Raw genomic sequence first — 25,860 nt, 5'->3', positions numbered from 1 at the left:
ATTTAAACTTTTGAATGTCTACTATGTACCAGGCTGTGGGCCATGTCCTTGAAGATTAAAAGAAAAAAAGAAGTAGCCACATCTTTAAGTAAGCATAATATGCCATAACATGCGCAATGACAAAGGAAAGTCACTGTTTGGGGAGGTCAGACAGAACTTCAACGACTAGGAGAGGCTGAGCTTAAAGGAGTTTGAGTCCAGAAAAATAGGAAGGAGGCAGATAAAATAACAAATGAAAGGGGAGACTTGAAACAGCACTAGATATTCAGAAAAATGTTAAATGCTAAAGCACAAGGCTGAGGAAAGAGAGCAAAAGAGAGGCTGAGGTCAGCTCTGTCCGCTATAGCAGAAGTCTGTTCTTTACCGAAGGCAGTGGGAAGCACAGATGGCTACAAGTGCAAGAGTGACACAATCATATTTGCAGTTGTAGAAAGGTCACTCCAATCTCAGGCGACAGAGTAGAGGTTGGTAGGGAGAGTGGTAACTGAGTTATTTGAAAAATTCACCTGAGAATAAGCAAACACCTATCTTAGAAACTAAGACTGCTGAGAAACTGATGAACTCACAATAAATGTGAAGATATTCCATGATCATTGATTGGAAGAATTAAAAATGTTAAAATGTCGATACTGTTCATTGCTGCTACTGCTGCTGCTAAGTTGCTTCAGTCATCAGTGCAATCCCTATCAAAATCCCAATAGCATTTCTCACAGAAATAGAACAAACAATCCTAAAGTTTGTAAGGACTCGTGAAAGATCTTGAATAGCCAAAGCTATCTAGAGAAAGAAGAACAAAACTGGAGGCATCACGCTTCCTGACTTCAAAACTATAGTAATCAAAACTATATTACAAAGCTATAGAAATCAAAACAGTATAGTACTGGCATTAAAAACAGACACATAGCTCAATGGAACAGAACAGACCTCAGAAATAAACCTCCACATACAGTCACTTAATTCACAATGAAGGGACTAAGATATACAACAGGAAAAGGACAGTCTTTTCTTTTTTTATTTGGTTAAATAACAAACACTGGTATGGATGAAGCACAAGCTGGAATCAAGATTGCCAGGAGAAATATCAGTAACCTCAGATATGCAGATGACACCATCCTTATAGCAGAAAGTGAAGAAGAACTAAAGAGCTTCTTGATGAAAGTGAAAGAGGAGAGTGAAAAAGTTGACTTAAAGCTCAACATTCAGAAAACGAAGATCATGGCATCCGGTCCCATCACTTCATGGCAAATAGATGGGGAAACAATGGAAACAGTGAGAGACTTTAATTTTGGGGGCTCCAGAATCACTGCAGATGGTGACTGCAGCCATGAAACTAAAAGATGCTTACTACTTGGAAGGAAAGTTATGACCAACGTAAGCATATTGAAAAGCAGAGACATTACTTTGTCAACAAATGTCTGTCTAGTCAAGGCTATGGTCTTTCCAGTGGTCATGTATGGATGTGAGAGTTGGACTATAAAGAAAGCTGAGCGCTGAAGAATTGATGCTTTTGAACTGTGGTGTTGGAGAAGACTCTTGAGAGTCCCCTGGACTGCAAAGAGATCCAACCAGTCCATCCTAAAGGAGATTGGTCCTGAGTGTTCACTGGAAGGACTGATGTTGAAGCTGAAACTCCAATACTTTGGGTCACCCGATGTGAGGAACTGACTCATTTGAAAAGACCCTGATGTTGGGAAAGACTGAAGGTGGGAGGAGAAGGGGATGACAGAGGATGAGATGGTGGGATGCCATCACTGACTCAATGGACACGAGTTTGAGTAAACTCTGGGAGGAAGGACAGGGAGGCCTGGCATGCTGCAGTCCAGTGGGCTGCAAAGAGTCAAACACAACTGAGTGACTGAACTGAACAAACATTTATTTCTCACAATTCTGGAGGGTGGAAAGTCCAAAGTCAAGTCAGCGGCACGTGAAGGTGTCTGATAAGAGCCAGCTTCCCGACTCCCAGGTAGCTAGGACAGTCTTTCTTTAGGTCGCGCCATGCAGCATGCACATTCTGTTTCCTGACGGGGATGGAACCGGTGCTCCCTGCATTGGGAGTGTGGAGTCTTAACCACTCTGAGCTTGGGAAGTGCCAAAAGGAATGACATTGGGAAAACTAGACCACTAACTTATGCTGTACACAAAAATCAACTCTAAAAGGATTAAAAACTTGAACCTAAGACCCGACACCATGAAACTCCTATAATAAAACATAGGAAGTAAGATACTTGCCACTGGCCTTAGGTATGATTTTTTGAATTTGACACCAAAACAAAGGCAAAAACAAACAAGCAGGACTGCATCCGACTAAACAGCTCTAGACAGCAAAGGAAACTATCAATAAAACGAAAAGACAACCTACCAAATGAGAGAAAGTATTGGCAAATCATAAAATACGTAAGAACCCACACACCTCAGGAGGCAAATCCCCAAAGAATCCAAATTAAAGAAAGGGCAGAGCATCTGACATTTTTCCAAAGAAGACATTCAAATGGCCAACAGGTAGATGAAAAGGTGCTCAACATTACCAAATCATAAGGGAAATGCAAATCAGAATCACAGTAAAATATAACCTCATACATGTTAGAATGGCTAGTATCAAAAAGACAAAAAATAACAAGTGTTGGGTACTGTAGGTGGGGATGTAAATTGGTGCCACCATTGTGAAAAAAGGTTTGAACTATTATATGATCCAACAATTCCACTTCTGGGTATCTATTCAAAAGAAATGAAAATACTAACTCGAAAAGATGCATATGCCCTCGTGTTCACTGCAGCTTTATTTATAACAGCTAAGACATGTAGGCAACCTAAGTGTCTATCAAGGGATGAATGGATAAAGAAGATAAGGTATTTGTATACAATGGAATATCATTCAGCCATAAAAAAGAATAAGTCTTGTCATTTGCAACAACAGGGATAAATCCCAAGGGCATTATGCTAAGTGAAATAAGTCAGACAGAAAAAGACAAATACTATCTCATTTATCTTAAACAAACAAAAACAACTGAAACTCACACAGAGAATATATGGGTGGTTGCTAGAGGTGGGGGGTAGGAGGTAGCTAAAATGGGTGAAGGTGATCAAAAGGTGCAAACTTCCGGTTAAGAAAAAAGAAGTCTCGGGATGTAATGAACAGCACAGTGACCATAGTTAATAATACTGTACTGCATATTTAGAAGTTGCTACGACAGATTCTTGCCCTTGAAATCCCACGGACAGGGGAGCCTGGGGGGCTACAGTCCATGGGGTCACAGAGTTGGACATGACTTAGTGGCTAAACACCAAGGCAGATCTTAAAAATTCTCCTCACAAGAAAAGTTTATAACTGTGTCTGGTGATGGATATTAACTAGACTTGCACTGATCATTTTGTAACATATATAAATATTGAGTCATTATATTATATAAACTAATAAAATGAAAGTCAGTTATATCTTGATTAAAAAATAAATAAATTTAAAGAGACTGCCCTCTGAGTTGAACTAATTAAATCCTTATAGTAAAGAAAAAAATGTTCCTAGTAATTGGGAAGAACTTTAAGGTTGAAGCTTAATTAGTAAAATCAATGCCTTATAACACTAAAGGAAAGCTGGTTTCAGAGAGAATTCTGGGACTGCAGCAATGTCTAAGGGGAGAAAGATACAATAACTGGAAGATATGAAGTCTTCTGGTCACATCCCACCTGAACGAGAAAGTTCTCAGAAACACTCACCTCCTGCTGCTGTAATCAAATTCAACTCCCAAACTAATGGTTCAGATTGTTTTTTAGGTGCCTTGACGTACCAGGAAGGAGGTTACCAGCTAGTGGCCTTAAGCATTCAAACCACTTTAATGTGCTAACACCCATTAAACATAAATCAACAGACACTCTGGTTTATACACTCTACAAGGTCAATGACAGGACCTGAAAGCTAAGTCCTAGACTCTTGACTATATGAGGCTGCTTTTGGTTAATCATAAGTCTTTCTCCTGGAAACAACCACCTCTTCCCCTTGGAATATATCACGCTCTTCTAAAACTTTAACAATGATAAAATTTGGAAGGACTGATACCAAATATGTTTCAGTTCAGTTCAGTCGCTCAGTCATGTCTGACTCTTTGCGACCCCATGAACCACAGCACGCCAGGCCTCCCTGTCCATCACCAACTCCTGGAGTTTACCCAAACTCATGTCCCTTGAGTTGGTGATGCCATACAACCATCTCATCCTCTGTCGACCCCTTCTCATCCCACCTTCAATCTTTCCCAGCATCAGGGTCTTTTCCAATGAGTCAGCTCTTCACATCAGGTGGCCAAAGTATTGGAGTTTCAGCTTTAGCATCAGTCCTTTCAATGAACACCCAGGACTGATCTCCTTTAGGATGGACTGGCTGGATCTCCTTGCAGTCCAAGGGACTCTCAAGAGTCTTTTCCAGTACCACAGTTCAAAAGCATCAATTCTTCTGTGCTCAGCTTTCTTTATAGAACGTTTCTATGAAGACCTATAAGACCTTTTAGAACTAACACCCCCAAAATGATGTCCTTTTCATTATAGGGGACTAGAATGCAAAAGTAGGAAGTCAAGAAACACCTGGAGTAACAGGCAAATTTGGCCTTGGAGTATAGAATGAAGCAGGGCAAAGGCTAACAGAGTTTTGCCAACAGAACACACTTGTCATAGCAAACACCCTTCCAACAACACAAGAGAAGACTCTACACATAGACATCACCAGATGGCCAACACTGAAATCAGATTGGTTATATTCTTTGCAGCCAAAGATGGAGAAGCTCTATACAGTCAGCAAAAACAAGACCTGGAGCTGACTGTTGCTCAGATCATGAACTCCTGATTGCCAAATTCAGACTTAAATTGAAGAAAGTGGGGAAAACCAAATATGTTTAGGAGAAAGAATTGACAAGGCTTAGTGAATGCTTGGATATGAAAGCTTTGGATAAATTCCATGATTCTGGTTTGCAGACCTGAAAAAAGAGGAGATACTATGCCCCAGGACTGAAAATACAGGAGGTGAGAACGGGGGGATGGAGATGCTATCACCACTAGAACACCCAGGGGACCTTCCAAGTGGAGGCGTTCAGCTGAAGTGCATACAGAGTTCGTAAGAAATGTGGGCTGCAAGCAGACTGAAGAGCCAGTAACAAACAAGTGGTAATAGATGAAACTGCCTAGAAGAATGAATACAATAAACAGAAGGCTGGGTATCAGCTCTTAATGATTAATGTTGAAGAGGAAAACAAAAGAGGAATAGGGAAGAAGGACTGCATCAGATTAAGCAGAACCAGAAGGATGTATATCATATTGGGTTGGCCAATATGTTCATTCTGGTTTTCCCAAAAGATGTTATGGAAAAACCCAACAAACTTTTTGGCCCAACCCAACATAAGCTAAGAGAAAACTGCAGTCAACTCAGGTAATGACTCAAAGTCTCCCCTGTAGGTAGCAGTTAGGTGACCAGGAATCTTTGTGATTGTAGTTCCAAATGAACCATATAAGTAAAAAGCTATGGTAACCCAAAAAAGCTTCACCTTGAAAACAGAAATCTGGCAAATACGACAAAGCAAGTAATTCTCTTGTCCAGTCCATTCAACTGACACTTGGCACCTGACTGCTATTTCTCCTGCCCAGCACCAACTCCATCCTTGACTGGGTCCCAATATAAGATCTGTAATATTGAGCAGGGGCTTCCCTGGTGGTCCAGTGGCTATGGCTCAGCGCTCCCAATGCAGCGGGGCCCAGGATAAACCCTTGACCACAGAACTAGATCCCGCAGGCCCAAACTAAGAGTTTGCATGCCACAATGAAAGATCCTGATGCTGCAACTAAGACCTGGGGCGGTCAAATGAAAAAATATTAGAAAAAAATAATAATGTTAACTAAATTGAGTAGTTACCATAAACACTCATTGGCTCAAAAAGTGATCCTGGTTCGTTCACTCAACTTACAGAACCTGCCAATTGTTTTGTTGTGAGGGAGGGGAAGAGCTCTCCCTTCTCCACCTCTCCTGGACCTGCTCCAAGTCACTGATACATTTCTCTTCCCCACTTCCCTCAAATGGCTTCTTCCTACTCTCTGACACAAAGCAATCACTAAGCTAGGAATCTCTGCAGATGCCTAACACCTTGTTTATGACAGTTCCCTGCTAAGATCAAGAAATTAAAGTAAAAGGTAGGGAGACTTTTGGACTTGGGATCCAGTGGTTAAGAATCTGCTCCCAATGCAGGGGGCCTGGGTTCAACCCTTGGTCAAGAAACTCAGATCCCACATGCTGCACAGCACGACCCAAAACAAGTACCCCTTGAAAGCAGACATCAAATATGTAATTGCTTCTGAAAATAAAAACATAATTACAAAATAAAAGGTAGGAAAGAACAGCACAGTGCAGATTGGAAAAAAGAGCTCTCGTAAGTCCTCTCACCTGTAACGTAAGTGAGCTATCTGCAACCTATGTGGTCCCTCTTCTGTGTCCTATTTCTAACTCATCATGCAAACCAACAGAGTAGCTTAAACATACACTGTATTTTTGCGCCTGTAACCATTAACAATTTCTCATGGCCTGCAGAGATGACTCCTGCTGAAGAATTTTAACTTCCATAAAAAGTAAGTATGTAGGTACCCATGATACTGACAATACTGTCTCTAGTGACTTGGGTTTAATGAACAGTCTTTTTATTGAAATTAGTTTCCGGTTCAGGTGCACTACTAAAAGAAATATGAAATTAGAGAAATATTTTAGGAGACACACACAGCAGTCTATTTAAATGTGTGACCCCCCCCCCCACTGAGATTTCTGCTTTAGTGAGTCACACAACGAAAATACTGCAAGAACCCTGCTTATTAGCTGACAAGCCACACTGCTGACATGTTACTCCAGCAGACTGTGAAGTTTAGAGAGAATATGATGATCAACAAATTATCTACTTCTCCCTTGCAACTGGGATCAACGATCTGTTTTTCTTTGGTTATTCTCTCCTGATGATATGTAGGCAAACCCATTCATCACTATCACTGTTTTCTGTGCAAGTAAGTCCAATGAGGGTTTGATGCAGCAAAAATGAACATATACATGAAATTAAACAAGCTTTCAACAAAACCAGGATTTTGTGTAAAAGGAAAGTATTTTAAAGTTTTTTTCTTTTAATAAGGCTAATATTTATTTCAGGACATTTAAAAAACAGATATATAGAAGAAAATAAAATTCATCCACAATCCTACTCCCTCAGATGTAGAGACTATTAAATAAGTGCACATTTATAAAAAGAAAAATAGATTACTCGGATGTAATGAAAAATCAAAAGCGTATTCAGCTTAAAGCTTCAGCGGAAATAAAGATCACAAGGCTGGGATTTCCCCAGCAGTCCAGTGCTTAAGACTTTGTGCTCCCACTGCAGGGGGCTCGGGTTCAATCCCTGGCTGAGGAACGAAGATCTCGTGTGCAATACGGCACAGCCAAAAAGTAAAATAAGAATAAGTAAAGTAAAATCTTAGCTAGTGAACATCTTAATAACTGAAATGGCCACTGCCTGATTTGACTGAGTCCTTCCCATCACGAGTACCTTCTACCATATATACCAACCTGAACACAGGCGAGGAAGGCAGCCCTTCGCCCCAATCTAGATTCTTTTTCTGAAAAACTTCAAACCCATAGAAAAGTTCAGATTAACACAAAATCCTCTAGACTCAACAACTGGCAATGTTTAGCCACATGTGCACTTTTTTATTTAACTTTTTGGCCATGCCGCATGGCACTGGGATCTTAGTCTCCCGGGATCAAACCTGCCCTCCTTCAGCAGAAGCGCAGAGTTTTAACCACTGAACCTCCCGGGAAGTGCCTGGCCCCACGTGCTTTATCTCTGCCTACTCTTCTGCTGTTCTTTGTTGCTGAATCACTTGAAAGTAAAATACATTTCACCTTGGCTTCAGCACAGATTTCCTAAGGGCAAAGACATTCTAAGGGAAAGTATAAGATGGACTAACTAATTAACCAAACTGTAATTCTTTCTATGAGGTGACCAAGATAACGGAGTAGATGCATTATTGCGATTAGCCTGAAGTTAATATTAAAGCTTATTTCATTCCTCCTGGGACTCCCTCCTCTTTGAGTTTCTCAACCCAGGCACCACCGACATTTGGGGCCAGGTAATGTTGTGCTGTGGGGACCGTCCAATATATTGCAGGGTGTTGGGCAGCATCCCTGGCTTCTGCCACAGGAGGCAGGCAGGGTCCACACCTGGCTGCACCAACTAAAAGCAACTCCAGACGTTTGCTAAGGGTGCCCTGGGAGAAGAGACCCTGCTCTCAAAGAACAAGAGCCGCAAATCCACGTTGAGAACCAGCAGTAACAGGACAGCACACGCTGATCGGCTGGACGCTCACCACGTGGCAGCACGTTCTAAACGCTCTACATCTACGAAATCACTTGAGCGTGATGAGTGTGAGTGTGCTGAATCGTGTCTGACACTTTGCGACCCCATGGACTGCAGCCCACCAGGCTCCCCTGTCCATGGAATTCTCCAGGCAAGAACACTGGAGGGGGTACTTATTCCCTACTCCAGGGGATCTTCCCAACCCAGGGACTGTCTCGTGTGTCTTCTGCACTGGCAGGTGGACTCTTTACCACCCCATCACCTGGGAAGCCCCGTGAAATCATTTACACGCTAGAACAATCCTCTGAACTGGGTCTACCTTACAGAGGCGGGAACAGACACAGAGAGGGGAAGAAGTTAGTGCCGGGTCACAGAGCCGCTGAGCGGCAGAGCAGGGACTCAAGCTCACCCACAGGCGCCCAATCACACACCTGCACCCAATTGTGCCCTCAGACTTACTCACTTCCCGGTGCGGCAGTTTTTCCTTTCCTACTCATGCTAATCCTCGTGAGTCAATTGTAAAAATCAATCTTCCAGCAGGTTCCAGACCTTTCTGGACAGCATCTAGCATGTGCTAGCACTCCTGGACCCCACAGAATCACTCTCCTCTGCCTTGGGAATCACACAAGGTCTGAGTGAGGTTTTGCCCACACTGGCCCTGAGTAGAAAAGGAGGACTCTCATCGATGACTTGCTTCAATCCTAGAAGACCTCACCAACGAGCCAGCGTAGGAAGTCTGCTTACAGCTGTGTCTGGAACACAGCAGGGTAAGCACATCAACGTCAGCTCTTCTGTCCTCACTAGCTGGCTCAGTGGCTCAGTGGTAAAGAAGCCACCTGCTGATGAGGAGAGCCAGGTTCAACCCCTGGGTCAGGAAGATCTCCTAGAGAAGGAAATGGCCACCCACTCCAATATCCTTGCCTGCGAAATCACATGGACAGAGGAGCCTGGCAGGCTACAGTCCATGGGGTCGCAAGAGAGTTGGACACAACTGAGCAACTAAACAACAGCAACTCTCTCTAGTACATAAGCTGCTTTGTGGGTAGGGATTGTTGTACTATGTACTCAAGTAGACCCAGTGCTTGGCATATACTAAGTGCTCAAAAAATATTTTCTGAGTAAATGAGTTAACAAACCAAAGAATGACTTCCTGCAAACACTGAAATCTGGGATTTCCCTGGTGGTCCAGTGGTTTGGGTCCATACTTCCAAGGTAAGTGATGTGGGTTTGCTCCATGGTCAGGGAACTATGATCTTACATGCTGCAGAGCAACTAAGCCTGTGCACTGCAGCTACTGAGGCCCACGCCACAACGAGAGTCCCCACCGCGCACTGCAAGACCTCGCACGACGCAACGGGGACCCCCTGTGCTGCAACTGAGACCCGGCGCAGACAAATAAACAAGTATCTTTTAAAATTAAAAAAGTAAGCTACTGGTGAAAATGAAAAATGTCTTAGAAAAACAGAAACTGAGATCCAACACTTGGCCAGTCCTCCTTAGCTGAACCACTATTCTTCATTAAGAGATAACTTTGATGGTGCATACTTCCTTTAACTAGGAAAAAACTCCATGATGAAATTTAAAAAGGACACAAACAGGTACACTCATATAATGCCAATGACTATTCAAATGGATATAAACTGCTAAACTATTCTCCAAAAAAAAAAAAATCATATGCCTGAAAAATATGTAGAAATTTGAACCCATAATTCATCCTAAGAAAACAACCAGTTGGGTACCCCAAAGAGAGTGTAAAGATGCTCACTACAGTCTTTTTTGTAACACCGAGAACTTGGAAATTTTTTCTGTTTCAGTTTTGTTCTTCTTTACATGTTTTTCAACAGAAGTTCACATATAGGTGAAATAAAGGGGCTCACTTTGACCGTCATGGAATTAACATACACAGCTGACTACCTGTACTCAGCTCCAAAGATCCACAGCACGTGATCAAATGTGTGACTTTGTTGTTGCCCAAGTGTGAACATCACCCACGTGACCAGTGGCAGGAAGAGGCTTCCTGGTTAGCCAGCAGGGCTGGCCAATCATCTAGCTTCCACATCTTAACTCAGCTTTGGTGTCCCTGGGTGAACGCCAAAGTCGACTGATGGTGTCTGCCAGAGAGGACTGGCAAACTGAGCCCTGCACAGCGGGTCCAAAATACTCTGCTCAGAAAGGTACTCAGACAGGCTGGAATTGCCTGGAAAGGGGGAGGCTGACAAGTAATGGCTGTTCATGTCTAACTGTGTGACACACGATGTGATACACCACATATGGGCTTAACTCCAGGGCTGATGAGGCCCTTGGCAGCAAGGTTTCAAACATCTTCCACAACCTGGAGAAGTTTAATTTATCTTGGAATGTGACCCACCTCTTTGGCATTAGCCTGTCCGCACTTCCCTCCACCTCCTTGTTGTTTAGATAAGCAACTATCTGATGTACTCAAACAGTAACAGTGTCTTTCTAACAACCACACCTACTCACGCAGTGCCCTACTCCACTGAAGAAACCATGGTAACATGCAATGCTTTTCAAAGTGTGGTTGGGAACCTTTGGGGCACCATGACGCTCTCTGGTGGGAGGAGTGCAGAAGGCTACAGCTTAGTACACCCCTGCTGTACTGTCATCTGTCACTCTGGAGAGCTGTCCTGGCAGGAGAATATCAAATGCCTGCCCCCGGAAGCACACCTCCAGGGCGAGAATGGCCCACATCAAGACCAGGGTCTCTTCGTTGTAGTACCTCGGGTAAGATGAATTGCTCCACAGGCTTGTACCACAGCTTGTTCACCTGCACACCACAGCTCGGAGGACTGAAGCGAGCAACAAAGAGGGCCTCCTACAGATTGGGTGGGGAAAAGACAAGAAGAAATACTTCCCATCAGATGCAGCAAGTTTTCACACAGCTGACATTCTAAATTCTCAGGGGCCCCAACAGTGGCTACTAACATTGTTGTACTGTGGTTGAGGCATCATTTGGGCTTTCCAGGGCAATCATGGTTATTAAGTAAAGCCACTTAAGATCACCAAGGCTGTCATGTAGTTCTAAAACACTAAATATAATCCACATAACTTTAAAAAAATAAAAACAATACCTTGAAATGAGGAGCATTAAGGGAAGTGTAAGGTGTTAAGTTAAGCAAACTTAGTTACTTAACCCCAAAGGGTTAAGAATAAACTGAAAGATCACAGACTTCTACATAGAACAAAGGTACTCAGGAATCACCCTTCAAAAAGTACCTTTAGAAGAACAAACAGAAACAAAAATGGGAACATTAAAAAAAGACTGATTCTCATTATGACTATTGTTTTCTTTGGGTCCTTCCTTTTTGTTTTAGGCAAGAACATCTCCTTATTCTCATAGCTATTCTTAGATACCAATTTGCTACGGGAGATACTTCTGTTAAAGCTATCAAGACCATGCAGAAGTTCAGAATGAAGGGAGTTTAAGTGAATTACGTGTATTTCTTTCATCGACAGTGGTCTATGGTAATGCAGTGGTAATACTTTATACACTGTGACTACCTGTGAACTCACTGCAATCCACCTGAGATCAGACCTTCCTTGAGGACAAAGAGTAACCTCTCCTTGGGTAAAAAAAAAATAAATAAATCAACATGATAAAAATATTGTACATCTGAATCAAACTACTTGAGTGATAGCTCAAAAAGACTATAGGGACTTCCCTGGTGGTTCAGTGGCTCCGACTCCATGCTCCCAGAGCAGGGGGCTCAGGTCTGGTCCCTGATCAGGGAATTAGATCCCACAGACTGCAACTAAGGCCTGGTGCAGCCAAATAGATAAAGAAATAAAAGAAGCTTAAAAAAAAAAAACCCACTACATATACTAAGACAATTAATCATGAAAAAAATTCAAGATTGATCCTAATTTCTAGGTAAGGTTGACAGTGAAATTCAGAGTACCACCCTTGCTGTTACCTATTTGAGCTTCAGTATCAACACAACCTTTAACCACAATAATATATGAACTCCTATACTTAAGTAATAAAGCTCTTTTCCCTAGAATCATAATAGCTGGAATGTCACTAAGATTTGCTCCCTCTCTTATTTTTATGTCATTAAGCACATTTGCAAACTGAACAAGTTCTTTAGAGGATAAAGGGATATGACAAACAAAAAATTTAATATTAATTTGATCTGTGTGTTTATTGGTGACTCTGACATTGTATCTGTTAATAACAATCAACCTTAACACAAAACCATTTTTAAACATGCCTAAAATTAAAAGACGCTTACTCTTTGGAAGAAAAGTTATGACCAACCTAGATAGCATATTCAAAAGCAGAGACATTACTTTGCCGACGAAGGTCCGTCTAGTCAAGGCTATGGTTTTTCCTGTGGTCATGTATGGATGTGAGAGTTGGACTGTGAAGAAGGCTGAGCGCCGAAGAATGGATGCGTTTGAACTGTGGTGTTGGAGAAGACTCTTGAGAGTCCCTTGGACTGCAAAGAGATCCAACCAGTCCATTCTGAAGCAGATCAACCCTGGGATTTTTTTGGAAGGAATGATGCTGAAGCTGAAACTCCAGTACTTTGGCCACCTCATGCGAAGAATTGACTCACTGGAAAAGACTGATGCTGGGAGGGATTGGGGGCAGGAGGAGAAGGGGACGACAGAGGATGAGATGGCTGGATGGCATCACGGACTCGATGGACCTGAGTCTGAGTGAACTCTGGGAGTTGGTGATGGACAGGGAGGCCTGGCGTGCTGCGATGCATGGCGTCGCAAAGAGTCGGACACGACTGAGCGACTGAACTGAACTAACTGAACTGAACTGGAACATACACAAAGGACACACACCGGAGGAAAAGCTATACCCAGGTGAGAAAGTCACTGGATCTGCTTCCCCTATTTTTTTTTTAATGGCTCTTTGTCTGAGGCATACCTCATGGGGCAACTAAAAGTCTGGAGTAAGAACTGCAGTATTTCCGGTTCCAAATCAGAAGACAGAGTAGAGGCAAACACACTGGCTAACAACTGAGGAAGAAAAACCCAGAGAGGGAAGGGTCACAGAGTTCTCAACCCTTCCTATGAGCTCTGTCCTAGTCTGCGGCTAAGTCAAGAAATACACATTTGAAGCAGAATCCGAGCAGCCCATCTAAGCCCAAGAGAACACACTGGAGACTTCAGCTGCTGCTCATCGCAAGGGAGACAGGGTTCAGTGTCTATGCCCAGCAATTTAACTGACGGCTAAAAGAAACAAACAAGAGAAACAAAAGAGACCATAGCAAAAATCAACAAAGCCAAAAGCTGGTCCTTTAAAAGGATAAATAAAATTGACAAACCATTAGCCAGACTCATCAAGAAACAAAGGGAGAAAAATCAATAAAATTAGAAATGAAAATGGAGAGATCACATCAGACAACACAGAAATACAAAGGATCATAAGAGACTACTATCAGCAGTTATATGCCAATAAAATGGACAACATGGAAGAAACAGACATATTCTTAGAAAAGTACAACTTTCCAAAACTGAACCAGGAAGAAATAGAAAATCTTAACAGACCCATCACAAGCACAGAAATTGAAACTGTAATCAGAAATCTTCCAGCAAACAAAAGCCCAGGTCTAGACGGCTTCACAGCTGAATTCTACCAAAAATTTAGAGAAGAGCTAACACCTATCCTACTCAAACTCTTCCAGAAAATTGCAGAGGAAGGTAAACTTCCAAACTCATTCTATGAGGCCACCATCACCCTAATACCAAAACCTGACAAAGATGCCACAAAAAAAGAAAACTACAGCCCAACAGCACTGATGAACATAGATGCAAAAATCCTTAACAAAATTCTAGCAATCAGAATCCAACAACACATTTAAAAGATCATACACCATGACCAAGTGGGCTTTATCCCAGGGATGCAAGGATTCTTCAATATCTGCAAATCATTGTAATATACCACATTAATAAAATGAAAAATAAAAGCCATATGATTATCTCAATAGATGCAGAGAAAGCCTTTGACAAAACTCAACATCCATTCATGATAAAAACTCTCCAGAAAGCAGGAATAGAAGGAACATACCTCAACATAATAAAAGCTATATATGACAAACCTACAGCAAACATTATCCTCAATGGTGAAAAATTGAAAGCACTTCCCCTAAAGTCAGGAACAAGACAAGGGTGCCCACTCTCACTGCTACTATTCAACATAGTTTTGGAAGTTTTGGCCACAGCAATCAGAGCAGAAAAAGAAATAAAAGGAATCCAAATTGGAAAAGAAGAAGTAAAACTTTCACTGTTTGCAGATGACATGATCCTCTACATAAAAAACCCTAAAGACTCCACCAGAAAATTACTAGAGCTAATCAATGAATATAGTAAAGTTGCAGGATATAAAATCAACACTCAGAAATCCCTTGCATTCCTATACACTAATAATGAGAAAATAGAGAAATTAAGGAAACAATTCCATTCACCATTGCAACAAAAAGAATAAAATACTTAGGAATATATCTACCTAAAGAAACTAAAGACCTATATATAGAAAACTATAAAACAAAGGTGAAAAAAATCAAAGAGGACACTAATAGATGGAGAAATATACCATGTTCATGGATCAGAAGAATCAATATAGTGAAAATGAGTATACTACCCAAAGCAATCTATAGATTCAATGCAATCCCTAACAAGCTACCAATGGTATTTTTCACAGAGCTAGAACAAATAATTTCACAATTTGTATGGAAATACAAAAAAAACCTCGAATAGCCAAAGCAATCTTGAGAAAGAAGAATGGAACTGGAGGAATCAACCTGCCTGACTTCAGGCTCTACTACAAAGCCACAGTCATCAAGACAGTATGGTACTGGCACAAAGACAGAAATATAGATCAATGGAACAAAATAGAAAGCCCAGAGATAAATCCACACACCTATGGACACCTTATCTTCGACAAAGGAGGCAAGAATATACAATGGAGAAAAGACAATCTCTAACAAGTGGTGCTGGGAAAACTGGTCAGCCAGTCGTAAAAGAATGAAACTAGAACACTTTATAACACCATACACAAAAATAAACTCAAAATGGATTAAAGACCTAAACGTAAGACCAGAAACTATAATAAAACTCCTAGAGGAGAATATAGGCAAAACACTCTCCGACATACATCACAGCAGGATCCTCTATGACCCACCTCCCAGAATACTGGAAATAAAAGCAAAAATAAACAAATGGGATCTAATTAAAATTAAAAGCTTCTGCACAACAAAGGAAACTATAAGCAAGGTGAAAAGACAGCCTTCAGAATGGGAGAAAATAATAGCAAATGAAACAACTGACAAAGAATTAATCTCAAAAATATACAAGCAACTCCTGTAGCTCAATTCCAGAAAAATAAACAACCCATTCAAAAAATGGGCCAAAGAACTAAACAGACATTTCTCCAAAGAAGACATACAGATGGCTAACAAACACATGAAAAGATGCTCAACATCACTCACTATCAGAGAAATCAAATCAAAACCACAATGAGGTACCATTTCACACCAGTCAGAATGGCTGTGATCCAAAAGTCTACAAGCAATAAATGCTGGAGAGGGTGTGGAGAAAAGGGAACCCTCTTACACTGTTGGTTGGAATGCAAACTAGTACAGCCACTATGGAGAAGAGTGTGGAGATTCCTTAAAAAACTGGAAATAGAACTGCCATATGACCCAGAAATCCCACTGCTGGGCATACACACTGAGGAAACCAGAACTGAAAGAGATACGTGTACCCCAATGTTCATCACAGCACTGTTTATAATAGCCAGGACTTGGAAACAACCTAGATGTCCATCAGCAGACAAATGGATAAGAAAGCTGTGGTACATATACAAAATGGAGTATTACTCAGCCATTAAAAAGAATACATTTGAATCAGTTCTAATGAGGTGGATGGAACTGGAGCCTATTATGCAGAGTGAAGTAAGCCAGAAAGAAAAACACCAATACAGTATACTAATGCATACATATGGAATTTAGAAAGATGGTAATGATAATCCTGTATGCAAGACAGCAAAAGAGACACAGATGTATAGAACAGTCTTTTGGACTCTGTGAGAGAGGGCGAGGGTGAGATGATTTGGGAGAATGGCATGGAAACAAGTATAATATCATATGTGAAATGAATCACCAGTCTAGGTTCGATGCATGATACAGGGTGCTCAGGGCTGGTGCACTGGGATGACCCAGTGGGATGGTATGGGGAAGGGGCTGGGAGGGGGGTTCAGGATGGGGAACACGTGTACACCCGTGGTGGATTCATGTTAATGTATGGCAAAACCAATACAATATTGTAAAGTAATTAGCCCCCAATTAAAATAAACTTATATTAAAAAAACACAAAAAACAAAAGCAACTCGCCTCAAAGACTACAACAGGATCCACAATCCTACAATGAATTTTCACAGTATCTAGGATACAATCCAAAGTTACTCAATGTAAAATAAAACAGGAAAATGTTACTGTATGCAAGAGAAAAGATGATAATCAACAAAGACACGCCAAGATGACTCAAATTTAGTATAGCAGACAGGATTTTAAAGCTGTCATTATAATCTAGGTCAAAGCCACAGAAATAATATGTTCAAAATGAATTTAGAAAAACAGGAAACTTAGAAAAATGGGATATTTTAGAGAAAAAGAAACTATACGTAACTGAAATCCCAGAAGGAATGGACAGAAATGGGGCTGGGAAAAAATTTTCTCTAGGAAAAACAGCTAAAAGTTCTATAAATTTGTTAAAAGACATAAATTTACAGGTTGAAGAAACTTGGCAAACCCTGAGCAGAACACACAAAAGAAAAACCACACCAAGATATAACACAGCCAAATGGCACAAAACCAAGTATGTATAAAGAGAAAGTCTTTAAAGTAGCCAAGACGACTTTTTCCTCTAATATACGTTTAGCTGTTTTGAGCAAAAATTATAATACTGTGTTGTGGGATTTATAGCACACATAGATATAAGGCATATGACAATCATAACAAGATGGGGACAGTAAATGGAATTATATAGTTGCAAGGTTCTTGTATTTTACAGGAAGGGGTACAATGCTAAAGAAGACTGAAAAAGTTCAGGACATGCATTGTAATTCTTATGTCAACCAGACTGACACAAAATAATAATAGAAAGAGCTGTAGCTAAAAGGAAAATAGAAATATTAAAATGGAATTCTAAAAAATACTCAACCCAAAAGAGGTAGAAAAGGAAGAAAAGAGAAACAAAAAACACAGGATAAATAGAAAACAAATAGCAAAAAGAAAAACTGAAATCCAACCACTTTAGTAATTGCCTTAAGTATAAATGGAAAAAATAGCCCTTGTAAATAGCAGGGATTCTCAGACTAGATAAAAAGGAATACCTAACTATATGCTACCCATAAGAAACACAATTTCCAGCCATATATAAAAAGAATTAATACTTCATGATCAAGAAGAATATCAAGTTGCTTTAATACTGCAAAGTTAATAAATGTAACTCAACCACAATAAAAGAAAAAAGGGGAAAAACCCTTTGCCCATCAACAGAACAGATAAATACTATGTATTGTTGGAATACAACTTAGCAATTAAAAGAAGGAAAAGGAAAAATCTGCTGATACATACAACAACATGGATGAGTTTCAAAAACATCACGTTGAATAAAAGAAGCCTTACTCCAAAGAGTGCTTAGCATATGCTTCTATTTATAAATGAACTTCTACAAAAGGCAACACTGGCCCATGGTTGAAAGAAAATGAGACCAGTGATTGCCTCTAGGGAATGGGGCAGGGTGTCAGGAGCCTGGATTACACAGGCTTCTGTAGTTCACGCACATTACACTCTGATTTTTTTAAACCAGAAACAAATATTAAAATCTAGTTAATGATAAGCACACTGAAGTGTTCAGGGCTGAAATATTATTGAAGCCTGCGAGTGAATCTAAAACACATTTTTTCATTTTGGCTGTGCTGTGCAGCATGTGGGATCTTAGTTACCCGACCAGGAACGAAACCTGTGTGCCCTGAATTGGAAGTACACGGTCTTAACAACTAGACCACAACTTTTTAGGAAAGTCCCTAAAATATACGTATTTTTTAAAAGATAGTTTGATCAATGACTATGGATGTCATAAAGCAAATAGAGCAAAACGTTAACTACTGTAGAATTTACTTGGTGGATATATGGCGTGCATGCGTGCTTAGTTACTTCAGTCATGTCTGACTCTCTGCGACCCCATGGACCATGGCCCGCCAGGCTCCCCCGTCCCTGGGATTCTCCAGGCAAGCATACTGGAGTGGGGTGCCATTTCCTCCTCCAGGGAGAAAGTATGAAGTGAGTGAAGTGAAGTTGCTCAGTCGTGTCCGACTCTGTGACTCCATGGACTGTAGCCTACCAGGCTCCTCCGTCCATGGGATTTTCCAGGGAAGAGTACTGGAGTGGGTTGCTACTTCCTTCTCCGGATATATGGCACTCACTGTATAATTCTTTTAAGATTTCTATAGCTTAAAATCCAGGGACAGATCTTTTCAAATACAATGCCTTGCTACACTCCTTCAGACAAACTCTCAACAAATTTGAGGAAACAAATGGGTTTCCTCAAATATCAGAAACAGTAACCCCAGCTGTTTTAAACTTTTATTTCCTCTATGCTCTTATTATAAAGAAGATCTGATGTATCTGTTAGCCTGTATTATGGTGACAGACTTTTAGGGTTGGAAAGAAGAGACAATCATACTTGCTTACACCTACGAGTCCCAAATATGTAATACTCATCAACAGCTTTTTAAATTCCTTAGGCTTTCAGGGATTTTAGGCTGGAAATTTCTAATCTGGTCCAACTCCTCCTTTCCTGGGTATAGCATGTTTATTCATCAGTAGTGTCTTCTCAAACCAGCATTATAATACATTACACTACAATGTGTCTAATCATCAGGGAAGACAGGTGGAAGTCTCCCAACCTACGCGCTGCCACAAGGAAAAAGCTGGTGATTTTGAAAAATAAAAATGGGGAAAAGCGTGTACGAAGCAGTGCATACCTCCTGTTCTGCCTGATAAAGCTTGACAGTGATGTTCCTCTGGAAACCCACATCACCGGCGTCGTAAAACACTCCGAGACTCGTAATAACGATTGGATAGAGAACCCGGAAGCTCACGCTGACAACTCGGTCCTCAGAGAGCCCTGATGAAGTGTCTTCCGAAAGACTGAATGCTTCAATCTCCTGATTCAGAACTAAGGAAGTAATAATGAGAAAAGGCGTTTTACACAATCAAACACAATCTTTTACTTTACCAATATGAAGTACGCTTGATAGCAAAATCTAGATTTGTTAAAATAATTCTTTCACAAATGGTAATACATTTTTAAAGTGCTTCAGAAATACCACTGCTTTCAGAAAAAAAAAAAAAACGTATTATTTAAGAACAAAATTTTTGGCCACATCTTAGCAAAATAATTATTACAGGTACTTTTAATAAACTTTTGCATATGCCTATGTGCCTCTGTATGTATGAACACTATAGGGGAATATTAAACTTAAAGATTGGATAAATGGGGAAAGGTTAGATAAATGGGGATATTAAAAACAGTACTAACTGCAGTCATAAATAATGAGTATGTTTAGTCTTGCTCTGCAAATTCCAAAAATCCTACTGCGCATTGAGCAATTTTTGTGATGTCAGGCAGTTATCACTGTACAAAAGTAACTGAAATCAATTCAAATAGCACTGAAAAACTCTAGCCATGTAGTATTGACAAAGATAAACACATTAAGCACAGCATTTCTGATCACGTACTATGTGCCACACACCATCAGATTTAATCTTTACAACTACCCTATGTGGTTGTGGCATTATCTCCAGTTTACAGAGTCAGAAAATAAGCTCCAGAGATGTATCTGATTAAGGTCACAGAAAGTGAGAGAGCAGAAATCAAACCCGTATCTACTGACTTCAGATTCAGTGCTCTTTCTATTCCCCCCGAGTCTAATCAATGACAAAAGCAGGCCTTTGGGGATAACTTTCTCAGCTACCATAAATTAATCAGGACAGACTACATGAAACAGTTAATATGGCTGAAAATATCAATGCCAGCTTGAGAAATAATCTAAAAACATTTTAAAAGATTATTCTACATTCTTTGTATGTTTTAGGGCTATGATTTTCCAACTCTGCAGGTCACACAGTCCCTGATGCAGGTCCCATTAGTTAAAAAAATTTGCAAACATACTCATATTTATAAAATATACACACATTGTCAATGTATTCAATATTAATTAAGGTTACATTTTATTTTCAGATAAGCAGAAATTCTGTTTCCTTCCCACACTCCAGAGGATCATTTGGATCCCTACCTTAGAGTTCCTAGCGTGCTATCTTACGCTTAGTAGTTGCTCAATAAAATATGACTAAATAGAACTGTTGGCTCCTACCCACTTGCAAACATGAGCAGGCAGGAAAAAAGGAGCATATAGATTTTGTCATGGGTTGGGGCAAGCACTGGCCAAACAGTCTAGACTCCAAATATCCTGGAAAATAACAAAATTTTTTCTCTTTAATATTTTCAGTAAATAGGATATCCAAAGTGAAGCACATCTATTAAAGATTATAACATCATATATTTATAAAATATACACATATTGGGTCAATATTAATAACATTCAATATTAATAAATATTACGTTTTATTTTCAGATACACAGAAATTGTTTTCTTCCCACACTTACCCAAATGATCCGCTAGAGTGTGGGAAGAAAACAGAATTTCTGTGTATCTGAAAATAAAATGTAATCTTATTAATACTGACAATATGTATCTATTTTATAAATGGGAATGTGTAAATAAAATTATAACTATCTAGAAAAATTATTTTCTATCTAAAACAAATGTACCTTGAACTTCAAGCCACCTGGACAGAAGATAGCCTGCTGCTCTGATAATCCTATTAATCAAACTTCTATACATCCAGGGTATCATGATGATTAATGTTCATGATGACCTTAAGGTACTGAGATAAATCTAAATGCCATTTAAATTAAAGCGATAAAATTAGATTCTAAATACTAATTTCAGTTCAGTTCAGTCGCTCAGTCATGTCTGACTCTTTGCGACCCCATGAATCGCAGCACGCCAGGCCTCCCTGTCCATCACCAACCCCCGGAGTTCACTCAGACTCACGTTCATCGAGTCAGTAGCTAAACCTATTTTTACAAATTGGTAACCTAAATATTATATACATGAAAACTTTCTGTTAATGAAAATCTCCACTCCTTTACCATTAATGAATAATAGCACTTAAAATAATAGAAAGTCTGGCTAAAGTTTTCTTTAAATTTGGCTTGGCCTGGATTTGAATTTCAAACATAATCTGTTCTCTAACATTATCAGTAATACAATATTTTTTTACGTTCACAGTCCCTTTGGGATCTCAGTGAATGTTAAAGAACCCTCTCCCCAGAAAAACACAATTATACATAAAACTTTATTTACAATGTTAACTAAATTCATAGACATCCTAAGGAAGAAACATCTGTTTTACAATACAGACCTGAAAATATGGTCCAATTTATTTAAAAAGCTGATTACAAGCCAATTTTATAAAAAGGTGGGTTTTTAAAAAGTAACAGTATTAAACACTGAACATATCCCAGAACTAAATACTTCCTATGTATCAACTTACTTCATCCTCATGTCCGTCCTGATGGGGTAAGTATAATACTTTTACTTCCAGTTTACAGATCACGACACTGAGGTTGCAAGTGGTAAATAACTGTTTGAGGGTCATACAGCTAGGAAATGGCACAGCCGGAGAAGGCAATGGCACCCCACTCCAATACTCTTGCCTGGAAAATCCCATGGACAGAGGAGCCTGGTGGGCTGCAGTCCACAGGGTCGTAAGAGTTGGACACAACTGATCGACTTCACTTTCACTTTTCACTTTCATGCACTGGAGAAGGAAATGGCAACCTACTCCAGTGTTCTTGCCTGGAGAATCCCAGGGACGGGGGAGCCTGGTGGGCTGCCGTCTATGGGGTTACACAGAGTCGGACACGACTGACGTGACTTAGCAGCAGATTTAAAGCCAGGAAGCCTGACTACAGAGCCGTACTCCTAACCATTACTCTGCTGCTGCCTACACAGGCAACGTGCACACGTGACAGGTCTTAAAACACCTGAAGTCATAACCAGTAGATTCAAGATGTGGGGAAGTTTAACCTCCCTCAGAACCAGAGCTGAACATAAGAGGAAATGCTAATAAATAAAGGTATAAAGTTATCACCTTCCTAAAATTGTTTCCCTGGCAACACAGAGAGCCTAATTAGGACCACCTGTCTTTAATCTCATCAGAGCTCCCACAAATTTTTAACTGTAAGGAAAAAAAAGAAAATTATTGCGTTTTTATTTGATTACTATTTCTTTTGCACCTTAGGCAATAGTTCTTAGAGAAAGGTGATTCATAAGATCTGTATCAAGGCTATTATAAATCAACAGGCTGGTGAAATTAGCAGTTTTCTGTTAAGTTTAAACTTTACTAACTCAGGATTTATCTACACACAAGGAATTTCCAGGTGCGTGGGAACCATACTGAAAAATAAACTCTCCTGGATCCTAAAATCATATATATGTTCATAAGGAATCTTCACAGATGTGCAAAGTGGTTAGCCTGTCAGAAAGGATGAAAGATAAATTTCGATTAAAGTTTGATTTTATTTTGCCAAAAATAGACTGCCATACTATTCATCTCAACAACTCTTCCTTAAAATCAAATTTGTACAGTAGTTCCCCCGCCCCTTAACTGCAGTTCCACTTTCCCAAGTTTTCAGTTATCTACATTTAACTATGGTCCAAACACATTAAATGAAAAATTCCAGAAATAATTCATAAGTTTTAAACTGCGGGCCCTTCTGAGCAGCATGATGAAATTTCGAGCCATCCAGCTTGGTCCTGCCTGGTACATGACTAATCCTTGTCCAGCACCTCCCACCCATTAGGCGCTCAGCAGCTGCCTGGGTTATCTGGTCAACCATTCACACATTGCAGTGCTGGTGTTCAAGTGACCTTTATTTTATGTCAATAAGGCCTCCAAAGGCATGAGCAGTGATGCTGGCAACTCATATGTGCCAAACGGAAGCCAGAAAGTGCTTCCTTTAGGTGAAAAAGTGAAAGCTCTCCACTGAATAAGGGAAGAAAAAAAAATCACAGTTGAAGTTGCTAAGATCTACCATAAGAACAATAGCGTATCTGTGAAACTGTGAAGGAGGAAAAAAGAAATTTGTCTTAATTTTGCTGGCACAATTCAAACTGCCGAAATTTTGGCCATGTATGATAAGTGCTTAGTTATATGGAAAAAGCATTAAATTTGTACAGTAAGATACTCTGAGAGATCATACTCACATAACTTTTATTATAGTATGCTGTTATAACTGTTCTGTTACTACTTACTGTTGTTAATCTCTTTCTGTGCCTAATTTATAAATTAAACTGTATCACAGCTATGGATGAACAGGGAAAAACAGTATACATAGGATTCGGTTCTATGCAAGATTTCAGGCATCCATGGGCTGGGCGGAGGTCTTGGAATGTATCTCCCGTGGGTAAGGGACGACCATTGTACACGGCAGTGGTCGGGCTGAGGAAAAGACTTACCTGGATTCGTGATGTTGAGTAGTTTGCAGGAATAAGGATCTTCCCTGTCCTCCACGGGCACATTGCAGCCATGAGCACCTATTATGAACTTCACAAGGACACTGAGAGATGGGTTGGCATTAACATGAGTTACTGATCTTCACCTCGCACATGCATGTTTCTTCATGCCCAATTCAGAGCTTTTACTTTGAGACAACGAGTACTTATCAGGATTAATTCTAACTTTATTCTTTTGGTCTAGCAAAAAGGGGCAACAGGCAAACCAGAAGTCGCTAACTGCCAAGTGACTGACGTGGAAGCCATCTACCACAGGACTATATTAGAGCAAGCCTGGCCAGCAGCAGGTGCTCAGGCCATTTAACTGCAAACTATGGTAAAGCCAGCTTCTCATGCCCACACCTAAAAACTTGTCTCTATCGGTAAACCTCTTCACTCACTTCCTTCTCTTTTAGAAAGTGTTCCTTTTACTCAAGAGTAGCCTTTCTCGGCCAGGGCAGGGAACATGGGTTCGATCCCTGGTCCAGGAAGATCCCACATGAGTTGCAACAAGAGAAGCCAATGCAAGGAGACGCCTGTGCACCACAACTAGAAATTAGCTCCTGTTCACCACAACTAGAGAAAGCCCACGTGCAGCAACAAAGACCCAGCACAGCCAATAAATAAGTAAAAAAATAATAATAATAAAAAGCAGTCTTTCTATCCCAGGGGAGGACTTCTCCTCTTCGAGATTTTGCTTCACTAGCCACCTGTAACCCACGGCCCCTTCCCAACACATAATAAATATAATGAAGTCCTGACATTAATTTTTATCCACTGTCCTTCCCTCCTTGTCCCCATCCTTTCTTTCCTTTACAGTGAAGTCCTGTAAGGGAACAACTAAAATTGCAGCCTCTGGTTTTCCCTTCTCATTTTATACCACAAAAATTTTCGTTTCAGTACCCACCACGCCCACAGAGATGTCTACTACAAACATAACTAGCGATCCGCTGCTTGATCAACACTCCTTAGCCTTCCCTACGTGGCTTTTCTGGGCCTGGACAGCGCAGGTCTCCTTAGAAAGCTCTCTTCCTTTTTCACGTGGCCCTGCTCGGTGGCTCCCAGCTCTCCCAGCCCAGCCTGTCCCTGAGTGGACATCACCCCTGGACTTTGCCCTTGGATCGTTTCTCACTCAGCTCACTCTTTTCCCTTGCTCTCCTTGGACATTTTTTTCTGGCCTCATCACACAGCATTTGGGATCTTAATTCCCTGACCAGGGATCAAACCCAAGCCCTCTGCAGTGGAAGCATAAAGTCTTAATCATTGGACCACCAGGGAAGTTCCTCCCTGGACAATAATTAAGGCTTTAACCAGCCTGGGAGTGATTCCTGAATTAGCATCTCTAGCTTGGACCAATCTTCTAAGGAAAAGATTCACAAATTCATCCTACATTTTCAGCTAGACGGCCCACAAACAGCTGTGTGCTACAGCCTGCTCCCGTTGTGCCACGAGGGCCGACTATAACATTTTCAAGAATTTTGTGAGAGGGTTATTAAGCACAGATTTTATTAAAAATTAAATTATGTAAACTTACAATTAAATGCATTATATTAAGAACAAATGAAACCAATGCTCAGATTCATCACGTCTTAATTGTTTTGCTATCATCTCTGCTCCTGAGGTTATATGTATCTGCTGTCTCTGTGTGGTGGCGATTTTACGATGCTGTGCCACTGCTGATCTTCCCCAAGTCTGTGTCTAGAGACATATATAGCTTGAAATTGGCCACAGTGGTAATACTTACACCATGGAAACTAGCAAGCACTACAAATAAAGGTTAGATTTATTGTTCCGTTGACTGTCCAGACATAAAGTGATGGAGAAAATGTTAGTAAT

At 40.4% G+C, this 25,860-nt stretch overlaps 1 protein-coding gene across 1 annotated transcript in view; it reads right to left on the bottom strand.

The window, feature by feature from the left end:
* Positions 1-25,860, bottom strand: part of B3GALNT2 (beta-1,3-N-acetylgalactosaminyltransferase 2) — a 63,134-nt gene that overhangs the window by 19,751 nt on the left and 17,523 nt on the right. The window contains exons 3-5 of the mRNA XM_068981650.1: positions 23,989-24,089; positions 19,384-19,577; positions 11,098-11,193 (exon numbers count right to left, since the gene is read on the bottom strand). Coding sequence (XP_068837751.1) covers positions 11,098-11,193; positions 19,384-19,577; positions 23,989-24,089 — 391 coding nt within the window. The remainder of the gene's footprint in view (positions 1-11,097; positions 11,194-19,383; positions 19,578-23,988; positions 24,090-25,860) is intronic.

Source organism: Capricornis sumatraensis, chromosome 10, assembly GCF_032405125.1.
Source record: "Capricornis sumatraensis isolate serow.1 chromosome 10, serow.2, whole genome shotgun sequence".
Lineage (NCBI taxonomy): Eukaryota > Metazoa > Chordata > Mammalia > Artiodactyla > Bovidae > Capricornis > Capricornis sumatraensis.
Note: the sequence above shows the minus strand (reverse complement) of the source record. Positions and strands in the feature narration are given on the sequence as shown.